The 20,190-nt window shown below is 25.9% G+C and overlaps 1 protein-coding gene across 5 annotated transcripts in view; it reads right to left on the bottom strand.

Annotated features, from left to right (window-relative positions):
• The window catches only part of LOC119608060 (Krueppel-like factor luna), a 181,810-nt gene that overhangs the window by 84,243 nt on the left and 77,377 nt on the right, over positions 1-20,190 (bottom strand). Inside the window, exon 2 of one of the 5 annotated variants that reach the window (XM_037962320.1) lies at positions 15,106-15,576. The exons of the other annotated variants lie outside the window; for them this stretch is intronic. Within the exon in view, the coding sequence (XP_037818248.1) occupies positions 15,496-15,576 (81 nt within the window). The 3' untranslated portion in view covers positions 15,106-15,495. Of the gene's footprint in view, positions 1-15,105; positions 15,577-20,190 lie in introns of those variants that run through there. 5 annotated transcript variants of the gene reach the window in all.

Raw genomic sequence — 20,190 nt, forward strand, 5'->3', positions numbered from 1 at the left:
ATTTTGGTTGGCAACATGTTGCCAGCATTATAATTTTCTTTTTTTTAAATAAACTACTAAAAATATTAAAAGAACGAGTATTTTGGGTAAAGTTTAGACAAAATTTAAAAATTTGTTTTCATGCAACATGTTGCTAAACAAATTAATTAAAGTTTTAGCACTTTTTAAATAAAATTAATATTAAATTTAGCTTACAAATATACATATATATGTACATAATATTTCAAGTTAAATTTATTAAAAAAATGTTTCAGCAACATGTTGCAATTAACTAAAATTAGTTAATAATTGAACTTTAATAAGAAAAACACGTTTAGCGATATCTTTAATTTATTACACTTTTTTTAAGAGGGAATTTTCTATAAAGTAAATATTAACTTCATAAATTCACTGCGATGTAAAACTGTCGATAATAAAAATTCATTTGATTTTATTATATGAATATTTTTTTGCTCAACCATTGAAACTTTCAACATAATAAATTTGAAAAAAATGCTAATAAATATACAAGAGTAGTTACTTACAAATGATATGTATCAAATAATTTATACATAAAATATAGACTATTAAGCAGAAAAAAAAACTATAGATTACACACTCTAAAAATGCAAAAAGTTATTTATATAAAAAAAAGTTTTGTCGCCGTCGCTTGACCATTGCAAAACAGCAACAACATCCAACAGCTTTAGACTTTACAATGAACAGCAACTAAAAAAAATGCCAGCCAGCCAGCGATCAATGAACTGTAGAGCAAAAAACAGTGGCAAAAATATGTATTTTTTCATGATTTTATAATAATAAAAAAAATCTATAAAAAAAACTAAAAACAACCGCAACAACAGTAGCTGGCTAGAATTACAGTCATATCAGCAACAACAATAACAGCAACGCTAGCAGCAGCAAAAATAACAACTACATACAAATAACAATTACTAATATTAAAAGTTTAAACAAATGAAATTGTTTATTATGATTTGTGGCCAGAGTGTAAGAGTGAGAAACACACACATTAAAGAGTAAGCAGCAATAGTAAAACTACAATTGTTGCCACCAGCGTTTAATATTTGAAAAAAAAAATTTCAAAAATTTTTGCTAATATCATCGATAACTCTGTTAACGTTGAAAATCTGTTTTTGTCTTTACAATTACAACAATTAATACGTGTGGCAAAAACATGCATAAATTCATTCATAAAAATTTACAATAATAAATAACGTTGTTGTTGTTTTTCTCCGTTTTATTGTATTTAATTTTATCTCACAAATACCAGCAATACTCATTTGTATCTCTAGACAATACAACAGCAACAACTAAATAAATAATAATAAAATCATTCAAATCCATAAAGTAGGGAGTGTAGAGATGTTTGGTGGGAGTTGTTGTGGTGCTGCTGTTGGTGGCATGTGTTTGTTTTGCATTGTATTTAATAAAAAAAATTGCATTCCATGGAAAAAATGCCAATGTTGTTGTGATGAGTTGTTTGTTTATTTTTTTTTTTTTGAAAAATAAAAGCGTTTATAAACTGCAAATTAATATTGTTTATTTGTCGTTTTCAACTACTACAATTTTCCATACATTTTCTATTAACACATATTGACTCAATGTTATAGTTTTGTTTGTATTTATATTTTTCATTTGCTCGTTGTTGCCAGCTTTTAGCTCATCAACATCATCATCAGTTAAATAGTCGGTCGGCTGGTTGGTCTGTCATCAATTTGGTGGTCTTGTATCCACATATGTACATACATATGCATGTTTATTGTACATATGTGGAGTAGAGCAGCAGTGGTGTTTTTAAATATCAATTAATTGTCTATATAAACGAAACCAAATCATTTATACATATATTTACACTATATAGTTATAGATACTTGATTTGTTTGTTTATCTTTGAAAGTAGAGCTGAACGAGTGAGATATACTACATTGTATGGTTATGGAAAGACAGGCAGTTAATTAAGAGAATTGTCTGTTTGGCGTGAAATGAAAAGGAATGTTTTAACTGGGAAGATTAGGAGGAAGTAGCAACATTGTTGGACAATAAGAACTAACAGCAACATAACTTAGACGATATTTGTCCAGAATTCACTGATATATAGTCATGACTGCAGATCAATTTATAATTATGACTGTAATTTGATCTATAGTCTAGGATATGGTATGATCTATAATCAAAACTATAGACTAGTAGATAATAGACTATTCAATAGACCAGACTATAGACTGATCTATAGCCGATATATAGAATGAACTATAGTCCAGACTATAGAATGAACAATAGTCCAGATTATAAATTGATCTACAGCCCAGACTATAAACTGATCTATAGATCAGAGCATAGACTGATCTATAGTACAAACTATTGACTGATCTATGGTCCAGACTATTGATTGATCTATAGTCCTGACTTTTTATTGATTTACAGTCCAGACTTTTGACTAATTTATAGTCCAGACTATATACTTGTTTATAGTCCAGGCTATAGATGGACCTATAATCCACACTATAGTCCAGACTATAGACTGATCAATCGTCCAGACTATATACTGATCTACAATCCAAACTATAGGGGGATCTACAGACCAATCTTCAGACTGATCTATAATCTAGACTATAGACTGTTCTATAGTTCAGAATATATACTGATCTATAGTCCACTATAGACCGATCTATAGTCCACTATAGACTGTTCTATAGTTCAGAACATATACTGATCTATAGTCCACTATAGACCGATCTATAGTCCACTATAGACCGATCTATAGTTCACTATAGACTGATCTATAGTTCACTATAGACTGATCAATAATCCAGTCTATAGGCTGATCTATAGTCCACTATAGACTGATCTATAGTACAGTCTATAGTCTGATTTATACTCCAGACTATAGACTGATCTATAGTCCAGACTATAGACTGATCTACAGTCCTGACTATAGACAAATGTACAGTTCAAACTATCGACTATCCAGACTATAGACTAATATATAGTCCAGACTATAGACTGATATATAGCCTAGACTATAGACTGATGTATAGTCCAGACTATAGACTGAACTACAATGCAACTAAGTATAGACTGCTGTACAGTCAAGACTAATGATGTTTCTTTTGTGCAGATTATAATCCAATTTATAAATAAGTTTATAAAATGATCAATAGTTCATATTATAGACCGATTTAATAACGAATTAATTCTCTTCAATACTGCTACAGCATTCTTCATTGTTTCTATATTATTTTCGTTTCATATATACAATACATATTTTCAAAATCAACTCATGAATGTTTGGTATTTAGGTTTATAGTGTGACTTAGATTCATTGATGTTGCTGCTGTTATTATTAATATTATTTATATCTTCACAGCAATACAACAACAACAACAAATTAGTTGCAGATAATAGAATTGTTGTTGCTGCTATTATTATGGTATTTGTTCAAGTATTATGCAACAACAAAAACAATAACAAACAACTATTTATTTATTTATTGCCATTATCATTATATAGTTGAATGTTGTTGATGTTGAAAAACAACACAACATCGTCATCATTATGCCAAAAAAAAAAAAAAGCAAAACAGAAAAAACTACTGCATCATGGTACGTCAATATGACTAAACTAGAGAAACAACTAGTTTCTGTTGTTGTTGTTTTTAATTTAATTCATTCAATTCCATTTTATATTCAAACATACACAACACGTTTTTCCGGCCCAGATTTTTAAATGAAAATCAGTTTTTTGAATTGTACATAATTTTTCTTTCGTTAGTTTTTATTTTGTTGTTTTTTTTTTTTTTTTTGCTTCTATGACCAAAAAATACATTACACACACGTTCTAAACTACAGCAACAAACATTAAAATTATTTAACTACTTTTTGTATAACAACATAATTTAACAAACACAGCTCTAGCTATATATACTCTAATAAATTTACATAATTTTATTTATTTTTTTTTTTCAAACATTCGTTTTGTTCGTTCGCTTGTTGTAGTATACAGACAAACGGAAGTTATAATTTTAGAATTTTGGGTTGTTTGTTGTTGATTTCGTTTTTTGCACGATCTTGTTTTTTATTATTATTTTTTTTTTTGGTTATGAAGAGAATTTTTCGTTTAAATTGAAACGTTTAAATTTAATGATGAGTTTTATAAAGTTCTTAGTAGACATTCCGTCGTAATGTTTCTTTTGTTTTTTTGTTAATATCTCTTCTCGTGTTTTTTGATTTCATGTCAAATGTCTATTATGTTTTTTTTTTACTAAAATTGTGCTGGATTTTTGGTTTCCAGCTAATTAAGATAAATGCATTTTAATTTAATGAGAAGATCTGATATGTTTTTTTTTAAATTATATAGAATTTTTAAGAAATGAAACTGAAATTAGTGAATTCTGAGAAACTTGTGGTCGATTAAAGTATTTGTAGTAAAAAATTTACATAATTAAAGCATTGTCTTAAACATTCACTGTTGTTTAAACAAATATTTAAAATTCTAAAAATTTGAACTTTTGACCTCAAAATATTTTGGGAATTTTGGAAAAATTAATTCAGTAGAAAACTCTATATACTATAGATCGGTCTATAGATCTATATATATATATATATCATTCTCTAGAACAAATATACATCAGTCTTACAGACTAGTCCATAGATCGGGGTGTATATACCAATCTATCTATAGACCAATCTATAGATAAGTCTATAGATCAATCTATAGATCAGTCTATAAGCCAATCTATAGATCAGTCTATAAACCAACATATATATCAATCCATAGATCAGTATATAGACCAATCTATAGATCAGTCTATAGACTAGTCTATAGATCAGTCTATAGACTAGTCTATAGATCAGTCTATAGACTAGTCTATAGATCAGTCTATAGACTAGTCTATAGATCCGTCTATAGACTAGTCTATAGATCCGTCTATAGACCAGCTTACAGATCAGTCTATACACCAGTCTATAGATCGGTCTAAAGATCATTCTACAGACCAGTCTATAGATCACTCTATATACCAATCTATAGATCAGTCTGTAGACAAATCTACAGATCAAACTATAGATTAGTCTATAGAACAATCTATAGATCAGTCTATTACCAGTCTATTGTTCATTCTATAGACTAGTCTATATATCAGTGTATAGACTAGTCTATAGATCAGTCCATATACTATGCTATTGATCAATTTATAGATATACTATAAACTAGTCTATAGATCAGTCTATAGATAATTCTAAAGATCAGTCTATATATCATTCTATAGATCAGCCTATAGCTCAGTCTATAGATAAGTCTATAGATCAGTCTATTGATCAGTCTATAGATCAGTCTATAGATCAGTCAATAGATCAGTGTATATAATAGACCAGTTTATACATATATCAGTCCTTAGACGAGTCTAAAGATTAAATCTGCCTATATATCAGTCTATAATACCAGTCTATAGATCTGCCTATTGGCCAGTCTATGGAAGTTTTTGTAGAAAAAACCATAAAGTGAACAGTATGAATAACAACTACAACTTTGTCATATCTTTCCCATATTTAAATTGGGGAAAGTGACAAAATAATAAAACTATCTGCAGCAAATATTTCTTTAGTTGTTGTTGCTTTAATAACGAAATTCCAATTAAAATAGTGAATGTTGTTGCTGCTGCAATGTGAGGGAAAAATGGGCACACAAAGCAAATTAAAATCATGGAAATGCATCATAGTAGAAACTGCATACAATGTACAAGTAAATATTTCTAGCCTTCAAACAAAGCAACAGCAACAATAAAAAAAGTAATAATGAAAAATAACAGCAGCAATATTAATGATGACAATAGTTCTAATATTATTTTTTTTTTTTTTCGTTATAGAAGAATTCGCATATGTGTGTAGGAAATTAAAACTGTAGAATTAGAAAAAAAAATAATAACACAACTCTGGCATAAATGAAAGCAAAAAGGACTCTTAAAATGTGAGAACATACATACTACTAATACTACTAGTGTGTTATTACTATTTAGTTATATGAGTAAAAAAGAACAAAAGACTATGTATATGACTGGTATGCTAAATATTTATTGCAACAAAATATGTATGCATGAATGTTTGTCAGTATATGAATACATTCATAATAGTATCCCTAAGTAGATATAAACAAGAACATGTCAGTATGTCTAATTTTTCAAAATATGAAAAAACTGACAGTAGCAGTAACATCAGCAACAATAATACCACCAGCAATTGCTTTAGCAACAAACTTGCGTATAGTAAAGTACTAAAGTATCGAAGGAAAGGAAAAGAAGAGGAAGAGGAGAAAAATATGAAAAAAATTCAACACATATGGGAGTTCCGCTTTAAGCATTATTGCTAAATGCAAATGTTGCACAGACAACATACCAAAAATATTTATATTTTTACACACACACATACATTTACTCACTCACTTCAGCAAAAAAAAAAAAAAAAAACATGAAAACAAAAACTCATCATAACGGATGAAATGTTGTTGCCAACAAAAGACAACAGCAGCAAAACTAACAAATAAATGAAAAAGAAACGCCAACTGCAATTCACAATCGTCATAATCATCACACAGGAATTGCACTCTCTCTCCACTCACCACTATTTTGTTTTGTTGCTGTTGAACACTGCAGCAGCACGTGAAAACAAAAATGCAGGCATGTTTGCTTATACATATGTAAGTATGTGTTTGTTTAGTTGTAGTGAGTAGTACTACCACTATAATGCAACGGTGTTTTTGGTAACTAGAGCACTAAACTCACGCAGAGGACGAAGAAGAAAATGGAGAAAAAAAACAATAACACTCACAACTCCCGCGTTTTGTTTGTACATTTTTTCCCTTAAATTGTCTATCTATATAGTTGCTATCACGTCCGTCTCTCTGTGTGTCGTGCCGTGATAGACTTGGTTTAAAAAATGCTTTTGGTATTTTGTGCTAAAAGCCTGCCTACATTACAAATGCAGCAACCAGACTTCTCACTTACTTACTCATACATGCACAGCTGATGATGCATCATGTTGAAATACACAAAAACAATACACTTAGGGAAAATTTGTTAGTTTTTCTTGTTGTTGTTTATTTTTTTGTTTTGTTGCACGAAATCATATATAAAATATAAACAAAGTGAAAATTTGCCACAACTTTGATTTGACATGCATTTAAGTAAACTTGCAACACAGAAAAACATATTAAGGGGAAAGTTTCTTATTTCAGACACAAAAAAAGCACTAAAAATAACATTTTGTTAATAGTCGAAAAGTAACGAATTTAATACTTTTTAAAAAAGTAGTATTTCTACGACTATTTAAAAATTGAAAAATAAGCCTGTTTTTGTGATCACTCGTTCATAATAAAGAATAAAACAAATTTTACAAAAATTACTATTTTTTAAAAATAGTAGTAGCTTAAATTAGTACTTATTGAAATTATTTTATGAAAAATATCATTTCCTTAAAGTTAATATTTTACTAAATCATATTCTAGCATAAAAAGTAGCGAATTTAATACTTTTTTAAAAAAGTAGTATTTATAATACTATTTTAAAATTAAAAAATAAACATGTTTTTGCTAACACTTTTTCATGCGAAATTAATTCTGTACCAAATTTTACAAAAATTACTACTTTTTAAAAAATAGTAGTAGCTGATTTAGTACTTATTGAAAAAATTTTATAAAAAAAAAAAAATAGTTTTTCTAAAGTTTATATTTATATATATAATATTGTAGTATAAAAAGTTGTGAATTTAATACATTTTGTAAAAAGTACTATTTCTACTACTGTTTTTAAATACAAAAGTGAGTGTGATTTTGCTATCACTCTTTCATATAAAATAAATTTTAAAACAAATTTTGCAAAAACTACTACTTTTTTTAAAAATAGTAGTAGCTAATTTAGTACTTATTAAATATTTTTTTGTAAAAAAATTAGTTTTCTTAAAGTTTATATTTTACTAAATCATATTCTAGCTTAAAAAGTAGTAAATTTAATACTTTTTTAAAATAGTAGTATTTCTACTACCATTTTAAAATAGAAAAATAAGCACTATATTGCTATCACTCTTTCATAATAAATACATTTTGAAACAAATTTTGCAAACATTACTACTTTTTAAAAAATAGTAGTAGCTAATTTGGTACTTATTGCACAATTTTTAGAAAAAATTTAGTTTTCTTAAGGTTAATATTTTTATAAATAATATTCCAGTATAAAAAGTAATCAATTTAATACTTTTTAAAAAAAGTAGTGTTTTTACTACTATTTTTAAATAGAAAAATAATCATGTTTTTGGTTTAAAAATGTGTTTAGAATTAGCAAACTTGTTTTTAAACAAAAAATTCTTTCTCTTGGTGTAATTTTTAACTAGAACTAGATTTTCAAATATTTTTGTTTATAAAGTCCCGACTCATATTTTGACGTCACATATACATACATATAAACAACTGCAACAAAATATGTTAAAAAAAAATACTAAAAATAAGTAAATTTATGATTGTATTTTAAATGCTTTTGGCTAAAGTAGGCGTCTTCTTCCGTTAAATGTAATAGTTCTGAAAACTCAACATTATTATATACTTTTTCATTTTATGTGAATGATTTTTTTTCTGTTCACAACAAAATAATATTGTGAACAAATATCATCATACATAGAGAGAAAGGAAAAGAGAAAGATGTGTATATATGTATGTATATAACCCCACCATGAAGCCTCCCGCCGTAGAGCTTTACTATTTGATATGTTGCAGTTGTATCTATGATTGTTACACAAAAACCTCTACAGCATCTAGACTTGTATCGTATAGTTTGATTCTTATTGCATAAGGCCGCATGTGGTTATTTTATGAATGAAATGTGTGTGTTTTTGTTTTTTTTTTTTTCATAAACAAGAATTGCAAAGATACTCGCTACAAACTGGTATGTTTACGAAAACTAGTAAATGGAAAATATAAAATATAAAAAACAAAATCTTGTTGCCACATCATAACAATTGTATGGGTATTTATGATAAATATGTGTTCACATTTTGCAATATACTTGTCTATACTCTTTATATGTATGTACTTATGTATATACATACATACATATAAAGAGTATGTATATAAAAATCTATGAGTTTATATTAGACAAGAACGAAAATATTGTTTAAATTGCTTTTGAAATTTTTATGAAGTGACTGTAAGCGTATCATATATTAAATATAAATGTGCATCAATATTGCTATTGACATTTTTTCCGACCAACAACAAAAATGTATTTTAGTTGCAAAGCAGCATGTGATATAACCATGTTCAGAGAGGTCCATTTAAGATTGCTAGTATATGTATAGACAAGTGGAACGAACACTTTAGCAAAAGTTATTATTATCATTTTGAATTGTCCATTTACGTTTAGACTTTGACTTAATTGACAATTTTCTAATTAAGCAGCAAGAACAAAAACAAATATGAAAAACTCAAACTAAATTATCTTTTAGTTTTTGTTGGCAAAAGAGTTTGTACTGCAGTTAAGACCTAAGGCGGTGAAAGGTTTTTGTAACAGAATACCCCCTAAACCCCTTAATTTTCCGCCCCCTTTAACTGGTCATGTAGCTGTCATACAAAACTCATTGATTCATGCACTTCCTCTAGCAGTTTTTAAATGTTACAAACTACATGTTAAAAACATGACATGACCACTACTACTTACTACTTATTGAACTTTTTCTTTTGCCACAACCAAATCACCATTATAAAGAAAGGAAAAAGAAACAAAAAGGCACCAACCAAACTTGAACTAGTGCAACATGACACAGGCAAAAATTTTGTTTTATAAAAACTACCAGCAGCTTTAGCTCAACAGATGTCAGATGAAGATATAGTCACACACAGAAAAAAAACTAAAGGAACAAATTAAAAATGAAGTTTTATTGCATAGAGAGAAAAAAAGGAAAAATTCTTGGCAAAAATTAAAACTTTTCAAACAATCATATATTAAGTAAAGCGTACTAACGACCGAACAACCGACCGACTGACAGACATGCATGCATCCCTTAGAAATGTAACTGTCCATGCAGCAAAAGTTTAAGTTTATTTTCAGATAATAATTAAACATTATGATGTACATATGTATGTATGTGTATATGCATGTGTAATGGGAAAGTCAGAACTGTAGAGAAGAAGCTCTAGAAAACCATATAAATGTATAAAAGTTTAAAAACAGCCCCTACACCATAAAAAAGAGGTATACATAAATATTTACAACATTTATTAATTATTTAAAAAAAGTAGTAACTAATTTGGTGCTTATTTAGGAAAAAAAAGTAATGAATTTAATACTTTTTTTAAAAAAGTAGTATTTCTACTACTATTTTAAAATGGAAAAATTAGCACATTCTTGCTATCACCTCTTCACAATAAATAAATTTTGTAATAAATTTGACAATATTTACTACTTTTTACAAAACAGAAGTAACTAACTTAAAACTTTTTGAAAATATTGTATGAAAATATATTGTTTTCTTAAATTTATATTTTACTAAATCATATTCTACTTCGAAAAGTAGTGAATTTAAATTTTTTTTCAAAAAGTAGTATTTCTACTACTATTTTGAAATAGAAAAATAAGCTAATTTTTGCATTAAACTCTACTCCATAATCAAATTCTGTAACAAATTTTCTAAAAAATAATACTTTTTACAAAAAAAGTAGTAACTACTTTAGTACTTATTGAAAATTTTTTATGAAAAATATTATTTTCTTAAAGTTTATTTTTTAGGAAATCATATTTTAATTAAAAAACTACTACTTTTTTCAAAAAGTAGTATTTTTACTACTATTTTAATATAAAACAATTTCTATAGTTTTCATACCACCTTTTAACGATAAATATATTCTGTAACAAATTTTACAAAAAAAAATTCTACTTTTTACAAAAAAAGTACTAACTAATTTAGTACTTATTGAAAATTTTTTATAAAAAAAAAGTATTTTCTTAAAGTTTATCTTTTAAGAAATCATATTCTAAATAAAAAACTTGTGAATTTACTACTTTTTTCAAAAAGTAGTATTTTTAATATTTTTAAATAAAACAATTTCTATCGTTTTCATACCACCTTTTAACGATAAATATATTCTGTAACAAATTTTACAAAAAATACTACTTTTTACAAAAAAAGTACTAACAAATTTAGTACTTATTGCAAATTTTTTATGAAAAATATTATTTTCTTAAAGTTTATATTTTAGAAAATCATAATTTAAACCCAAAAGTAGTGAATTTACTACTATTTTTAAAAAGTAGTATTTCTACTACTATTTTAAAATTGAAAATTTTTTATGGTTACGCTATCATCTTTTCACGATAAATAAATTCTGTAACAATTTTTACAAAAAATACTACTTTTTATAAAAAAGTAGTAACTAATTTAGTACTTATTGAAAATTTTTTATGAAAAATATTATTTTCTTAAAGTTTATATTTTAGTAGTGAATTTACCATTTTTTTTTAAAAGTGGTATTTCTACTACTATTTTAAAATTGAACAATTTCTATGGTTTTGCTACCATTTGTTCATGATAAATAAATTCTGTAGCTATTTTTTCTTGAAAATTCATGTGTGAATATCATAGCTCATCTAAGATTCCTCTCTACTAATTAATGTTACAATAAACTACTTTTTACTCTACATTTTCTGCAATTTTTGCAATATTTCTTAATTTTTATAAAGCTTAATTGCTGCATACAGAAAAAAAGAAAGAATAAAAATTTCATAATATTTATTTCATTTTTTTCGCCATTAAAATGAAGCAAATGAAGCAAAAAAATAAGAAAAATAAATGTACATTTTATCATCATTGTAGTTTACGGCATGGCGGACTATATAATAAACTTGTCGAGAGAGTAGAATACATCCTAACGACAGCTTTATGTTGCTTTTTATTATTATTTCTTACAAATACATGAAAAATTTAATAGATAATTCATCACTTCTTTTTATTTTTAGTTTTTTTTTCTTTTTCGTTTGTATAATTCCATGAAAAGTTAATTACAATTACGGTATTAATAGATAAACATAAGTTAGAAATTAACTCTTATACTGTGGCTGGCTTTTCTTTGTAGTTTGGACTAGAGCACTTCATAGACGGAAACATTAAAAATTTAAAAGTTTATAATAGAAATATTTTAAGGATGTAGCAAAACTGCTATGTTATGAAGAGCTTACTACATACATATAAAGTCTGCAAGGAAATTATAAAACATTTATTGAAAGTTTAATAAACTTTATTGTGCTTAAAATTGTTGCTTTGAATAAGAAAAGTTTATTTCAACATATTTTTTCTAAACTTTGTAAATTTTTTGCTTAAATTGATACTAAAGGAAAATATTTTTAAATTTAAAATTGAATTTAAATCTAAAGAAAAATAATTTCTTATCAAAAAAGTAATGAATTTCTACTTTTTCAAAAAGTAGTATTTCTACTACTATTTTAAATAAGAAAAATTTCCATAGTTTTATTATCACCTTTTCATGATAAATAATTGCAGTAATAAATTTTTCAAAAAATACTACTTTTTACAAAAAAGTAGTAGCTAATTTACTACATATTGAATTTTTTTATAAAATATTGTATTTTTTAAAAGTTTATATTTTATGAAATTATTTTTTGTTACAAAAAGTTACGAATTTAATACTTTTTTAAAAAAAGTAGTATTTCTACTACTATTTTAAAATAAAAAATTTTCCTTGGTTTTGTTATCGCTTTTACATTATAAATAAATGCTGTAAGAAATTTTTGGAAAAATACTACTTTTTACAAAAAATTACTAGCTAATTTAGTACTTATTGAAAATTTTCCATAAAAAATAGTATTTTCTCAAACACTATATTTTATGGAATTATATTTTGGTACAAAAAGTAACGAATTTAATACATTTTTCAAAAAGTAGTATTTCTACTACTATTTTAAAACATATAAATTTTCATGGTTTTATTATTAATTTTTAGTAACCAATAAAATCTGTAACAAATTTCACAAAAAATACTACTTTTTACAAAAAGGTAGTAACTAATTTAGTATTTATTGAAATTTTTCTATAAAATATAGAATTTTCTTAAAGCTTAGATTTTTTGAAATCATATGCTGGCACTAAAAGTAAAAAATTTAAAACTTTTTTAAAAAGTAGTATTTCTACTACTATTTTTAATTTATATGGCAATAATAAAACAATATTCAATATTTTTTATTTTCAAGATTGTATTACAGATAATTGTTGTTACATAGAAATTATTACGTGTATATTGACGTTGTTCTAAAATTAAACTCTTCAAACACTTGAGGAAGTGATTCATTTCAATGTAAGTAGTTTTTTATTTTATTTATAAACAGTAGAGGTTTTCAATATTGTTACAGTGGCATGTATTTTAATTAAAACCGCAAATGTTTTTTTTATAGTTTTCTATTACTAATCTTGAGGTTAATTTAAAAAAATCTGCCTCAACCCACAAAACATTGTTGTGTCATCAAGCAAGATAAATTAAGTTTTTCGAACTAAAATTGTTTTATTGTTTTAATGAAAAACATAAAAAACACAAATACTCTCACAACCAACAGATAACTTGACAAAAATATTTTTTAATTTAATAGCAGCAACAAGAAAAAACAAAAAAAAAAACAATAATAACAATCATTCCCAAACATAATTAAATTAAATTTTTATTTGCTTAAATACAACAACAACAAAGCAAAAATTCCAATTAAGACAATAAATACAAACTAAATAGACACACAATTGTAGGCTTCAATGATTATTAGAAATTTTTTGAAATTAAACTAAAAATAATTTGTTTTTTCTAATGATCATTATCTGAAAGTTTTTTTCTTTTTCTTTTGCAATTAATATGATTTATAGTTGTTGTTATTGTTGTTATTGTTGTTTTTTTATTGGTATTTGTCACTATCTGTGGGTCTAAGAGGCGGAATAAGGGATGGAGATATGATGGCAGCCGGAATTTTTGTGGACTGTGTATGTTTTGGATGCGATTTTGTGGTTTTTTGAGCAGGTCACAAAATGACGATGATGATGATGATAATAATGACAATGTTGTTGTTTGCTGCCATACAAAACAAACCAAATAGTGTAGACAAAGTCATTAAAGCTGACAATTGATGGTGTGGGATTAATCAAAATGTCACTGGCCATTGACCAACCAAAAGTATTGTTGCTTGGTTTTTGTGTCGACACAGTATTTTATGGAAATCTAAACGGCTGTATTTAAGGGAGTTAATGTAACAGTTTTTATGCAATCAAATTTTAGTCTAAAATTTAATACTTTTTATAAAAAGTAGTATTTCTACTACTATTTTAAAATTGATTAGAAAGCTTGTTTTTGTGTTCATCTTTTCATTATAAGTAATTATTGAAATACATTTTTTGAAAATTACTACTTTTTATAAAAAAGTAGTAACTAATTTACTAATTATTGAAAAAATTTTCGAAAAAGTAGTATTTCCTTTAATTTTGTATTTTACTAAATCATATTCTAATCCAAAGAGTAATAAATTTAGAACTTTTTTGAAAAAGTAGTATTTCTACTACTATTTAAAAGTCGATTATTTATCATGGTTTTGTTATCTTTTTTCATTATAAATAAATTCTGTGAAAAATTTTTTAAAAATTACTACTTTTTATAAAAAAAAAGTAGTAACTAATTTACTATTTATTGAAAATTTTTGGGAAAATGTAGCATTTTCTTTAATATTTTATTTTACTAAATCATATTCTAGTCAAAAAAGTAATGAATTGCGTACTTTTCTGAAAAAGTAATATTTCTACTACTATTTTAAAATCGATTATTAAGCATGGTTTTGTTATCAATTTTTCATTACAAATAAAATCTATAAAAATTTTTTAAAAAAATACTACTTTTTAATAAAAAGTAGTAACTAATTTACTACTTATTGAAAATTTTTCAGAAAAAGTAGTATTTCCTTAAAGTTTGTATTAAACTAAATCATATTCTAGTCCAAAAAGTAAAGTATTTCATACTTTTCTGAAAAAATAGTATTTCTACTACTATTTTAAAATCGATTATTAAGCATGGTTTTGTTATCAATTTTTCATTATAAATAAAATCTATAACAAATTTACTACTTTTTAATAAGAAGTAGTAACTAATTTACTACTTATTGAAGCATTTTTGGAAAAAGTAGTATTTCCTTTAAATTTCTATTTTACTAAATCATATTTTTGTCCAAAAAAGTAGCATTTCTACTACTACAATTTGGAAAACGATAAATTAGCTTGGTTTCGTTGTAATTCTTTCATTAAAACAAATTCTGTTATTATTAATTTCAACTAGTAATAAAATATCAGTATGGGGTCGACTGTCTCTTTTGTAGACAGCCGGGTATTTGTTAAAGAGAGTAATAATAGTTATTGTAGTAGTACTTCACGAAGAGCCTTATCACAAGAGAAACAGTGATAATTAAAATCAAAAAGAAATTAATCAAAAAACAAACTTACTTTGAATATTTATAATTATAAAACTAGAAACAAGGGGGGAGATTAATACAAAATCAGTATTTACCTGTAAAGAGAAAGAATTAGAAAAAATATAATTAATTTTAAATTTCAATAAAAAAATACAAAACTAAATTTACTTTTGTCAAGCTAAAGTCAAAATAATTGTTTTAATTCCTAAAAAAGTAGTATTTTTAAAGAAATCTTTTGCTGGTTGCCTTTTAAATTTTCTACTCAAACTTGGCCCTTATTTTTGTTTAACAAGAAGAAAAGAAACCAACTCAAGTTTAGTGATTTCTTTTTTTTTTTTTGTATAGATTGTTCATGCCTTTTTTTTCTTATATCAATCATTTAACAATAAAGAAGTGGCTGTCTGTCGAAGTGACTGCCAGTATGACTATAGTTTTTACAACATTGTGCCAAGTGCATATTGTCTTAATGGCAGCAGCAGCAGACAAAAATATTTGCAAAACAAAATAGCGCTAGAAATGTATTTGAGTTTTTTTCTATGCTTTCGTACACCGAGAGAAATAAAAGTACTACTTTTTATTAAAGTAGTAAATAATGTATTACATTCTATTCAAAATTCTTATAAAAAATATGGTTCCCTTAAAGCTTATATTTTATTATTTCACTTTGTAGTCCAAAAAGTACTATTTTTACTATTTTAGAATAGAAAACTAAGCTTGTTTCTACTATCACTTATTTATGTTAGCAAATTCTGCAATTTTTTTTTTAATACTACTTTTTATAAAAACGTAGTAAATCATTTACTACTTTTTGATAAATTTTTATAAAAAAAAATGATTTTCCTAAATTTTATATTTTTGTAAATCATATTTTAGTAAAAAAGTAGTAAATTTAGATCTTTTTTAAAAAAGTAGTATTTCTACTACTATTTTAAAATAGAAAACTAAGCTTGTTTCTACTATCATTTATTTATATTATGCAAATTCTGCAAAAAATTTTTTCAAAAATACTACTTTTTATAAAAAAGGTAGTAACTAATTTATTACCTTTTGAAAAATGTTGGTAAAAAACACGGTTTTCCTAACAACTATATTTTTTTAAATCGTATTTTAGTCCAAAAAGTAATGAATATAGTACTTTTTTCAAAAAAGTACTATTTCTACTACTATTTTAAATTAGAAAACTAAGTACATTTCTACTATCACTTATTTATTGTATGCAAATTCTGCAACAAATTTTTCAAAAATACTACTTTTTATAAAAAACGTAGTAACTAGTGTACTACTTTTTGAAAAGTTTTTTATAAAAATATGTTTTTTCTTAAGCTTATATTTTATTAAATAAAATTCTAATAGAAAAAGTATGAATTATTACTTATTTTAAAAAGTAGTATTTCTACAACTTTTTGCAAAAAAGCGAGAAAACTAGTTTTAAGTAACCATTTTTCGTTATAAATTAAATCTTTAACAAATTTTACAAAAATTACTCCTAGCATATTGCTATTGGAACAATTTGTACATTTTCTCTCCGTGTATTTTCTGCTTTAACCAGATACCAAGTCGTATTACTTCTACATATTTTCAAATGCATACATATTTTATAGTATCTATGCCATTGACATCTAAAAAGGTATTTTATATTGTTTGAATATATACAACTGAATGGATGAATAGTTGCTGCTCTAGAGCTGGCTGGGCTGACTATTTAGATGGATGCAAGTCCAAGTCTTGCCACCAGCGGCAGCATATAATTTACTTGTCTGCATTTTAAGAGAAAGAAAAAAAAAGAAACCAAAAACACATTGATGACTGTGACTGCAATCAGCAACAACAGCCACAACAATAATCATAAAAAAAAATCGGAAAAAAGTAAATGAGCGTTTTTTATTTGCTTCCAAAGTAGAAAAAAATTGTTTATAGGAATAAATGGGCAGAAAGTAAAACAACGGAAAAAAGTCAACTATAAAAATAGTTGCAGTACTTTCTATTTGCATCTATGGCTGCCAAGACATAAATAACAACAGCAATAGTAAACAGCAACAATTATAATAAAAATAAAGACATTTCAACATCAATAAACAAAGTGTAAAACTTTCATTACTTAGTGACCAGTAGAAAGGTTTGATCATATATATGATTACAGCAAACAAGTTTATGTTTGACATAAACATATTCTGTAGCCCAATTTAATAATAATAATAGCCTGACTTAATCATGTAACAAATATATGTATATTTGTTTGCTGTTACATAACATGATAGAAACAACCATAAATATGATTACTGTAAACATAATGTTATGAAAGGTATGATTATAGTTTTAAAAGTGATTTTTGTAGTTTATTTCCTGTTCTACTAAGCCATTGCTCCTTGCCTTCAAAACTTAATCTCTGCTGGAAAAAGCTTGACTAATCTATAATAACCGATAACTGAAAACACATAGAAACAGATAACTGATGAAGAAACTGAAACTAAACTTTAACATGTCACCATACGAATCCAGTCAAACTCAATGACAAAGATCATAATCAACATTTGCAACATGATGGGGTGCAAAATCAAGACAAACCAAACAAATCTACCACAACAGTATTAGAAGTAGAAAAAAGAACAAAAAAAAAAAACTTAAAAAGAACTCAAATGAAAGAAATTAACAAGCGGAGATGAGGCAAACGAAGCATAACAATTTTAGTTTGAATTTTTTTTTCTTTTCAATTTTTTAAACTTTATTCAAACATACGGTTACCAGCAAATGCATCATCATCATCAACAACAGCAAACATCGTCAACAGCAACATGAGCACAGATGCAGATAGAAAAATTGCAAACGAACTAAGCAACAGCAGTTGTCTAGCAAGTTTAGTAAAAGTATTTATTTACTTGTATATATATGGACGCCTAGAAGTAGTTAGAAGAGCTCACTCTAGGAACAGAAGCTGGGAAGAAGTATGTGGTTCCTATTATGAAAATGACGTTGGTATGTTAAAGTTTTTTATTTTTTTCTATTTTTTTGTATTATTTTTGTTTTGTTTCAAATACTCATAGCATCTGTGTGAAAAGCAACAGAATGCCAAATGCCGGCTTTTGCATCATTGCATCATCAACAACAACAATAATAAGTAAAAACTCCAGCAATGGCATCACAATAGTAATAGCAATGAATGCATTGAAGTTGCATTAGCAACAACAACAACATCAAATCGTTTCCACTCGACTCTTAACTGCACTAAACATTTGCAACAGCCTCAACTTCAGAGCTCTATAATCATCATTATCATCATCATTGTTGTCGTAGTCATAGTCATTTTTAATATTTTTATTTGTATCCTTTTATTTAAGTTTTTTTTTTTTCATTTTCCCAAGTTGTACTCTCAACTCTATGATATACTCGTTGTATTTAAAAAAAAAAAAAATTTAGATTTCATTTGATATTATCTGTATTTAACAGTTGGAGTATTATTTAGAGAACCACTATAGAAATTTGCTATTTGTTTGCTGTTTTCATATACATGCATACATACATCCATATGTGTTCAATTTGCAGCCGTTGTTTTTGGTTTAATTACAAAAAGAATTTAAGCAGGAAATTTGTTCATAAAACTGTAACATAAATAACTTGTAAATTAGCTTTTACTCAAGCAAGACTGTGTGAGAAAATTTAATTGGCAAATGTTTAGCAACATTTTGATGGGAAGTCAAAAAATAATGTTTTAGAAATTTTTAAGGATTAAGAGTTTTTCAAAAGCATTATGTTGCATAAAAAAATGCTTAATTATATTTAGAAACCAATGAAGCTATAGAACTGATTGTTAGGGCAACATGTTGCTAAGACTATGTAAGTCTTTAATTCGAGATTTTTTGCAAAATATGTTTAAACAGGTTGAATCTATTTCAAAAGCAACAAAGTGTTTCAAGAATGTTAAAAAATATTTATAAAAAATGCAACAACACAATTACTTCATAAAGCAACATGTTGCTAAGAGTTATTAGGAATTATTTGGGAACTATATGAACATTTTTAAGGCGACTTTGTTTTTAAAAACTGTTCACTGAAGGATTTTCGCATTTAAGTGATATGTTGAGATACAAATTTGTTTAAACAACATGTTGCATATCAACTTGCTGAGAAGATCTAGTTGTTTTAACACATTAGTGTAGATTTCTTTATGTAAATGAGAACAACTTTAAAAAGTTTGAAACATTTGCAGAAAGAAACGTTTGTGGAATTTCGCTTAATATATTGGCAACATGTTGCTATGATTCTTTTAAGGCAAAATATTAAAAAAATATTCTTTGGAAATTCGTTTTAACAAATAATTTTAAACATTTATATGTTTCAAGAAGAGTATTTCTAAAAAATACCAAAATCTCTAGATATGTAAAGCAACATGTTGCATATGCTAAAAATTTAATATGTTTAGCAAAATGCTAAGGCTTACAACATGTACTGTAACATGTTAATGTATCTTTTACTTAAGAAAGATTAAACTTGAATCAGTTTTAACATGAGCAAAGCTAAATATATAAAGTAAACATACTGGCAACATGTTGATAACATAAAAACAACTAGAACAACTAATGTTGCAGACAACGCATTTTAAAAGAACTATCTTCAGTTATTTACATTAAGGTGCTAAAACAAGAAAAACATTTTGAAAAGCAACATGTTTGAGTTCAAGTTCGTATTTTAATGTAAGTGTTGCTAGAAACGTG

The sequence above is a fragment of the Lucilia sericata genome, unplaced genomic scaffold (assembly GCF_015586225.1).
Source record: "Lucilia sericata isolate MDLA Ls3-8-SP2 unplaced genomic scaffold, ASM1558622v1 Contig000783F_arrow, whole genome shotgun sequence".
NCBI lineage: Eukaryota > Metazoa > Arthropoda > Insecta > Diptera > Calliphoridae > Lucilia > Lucilia sericata.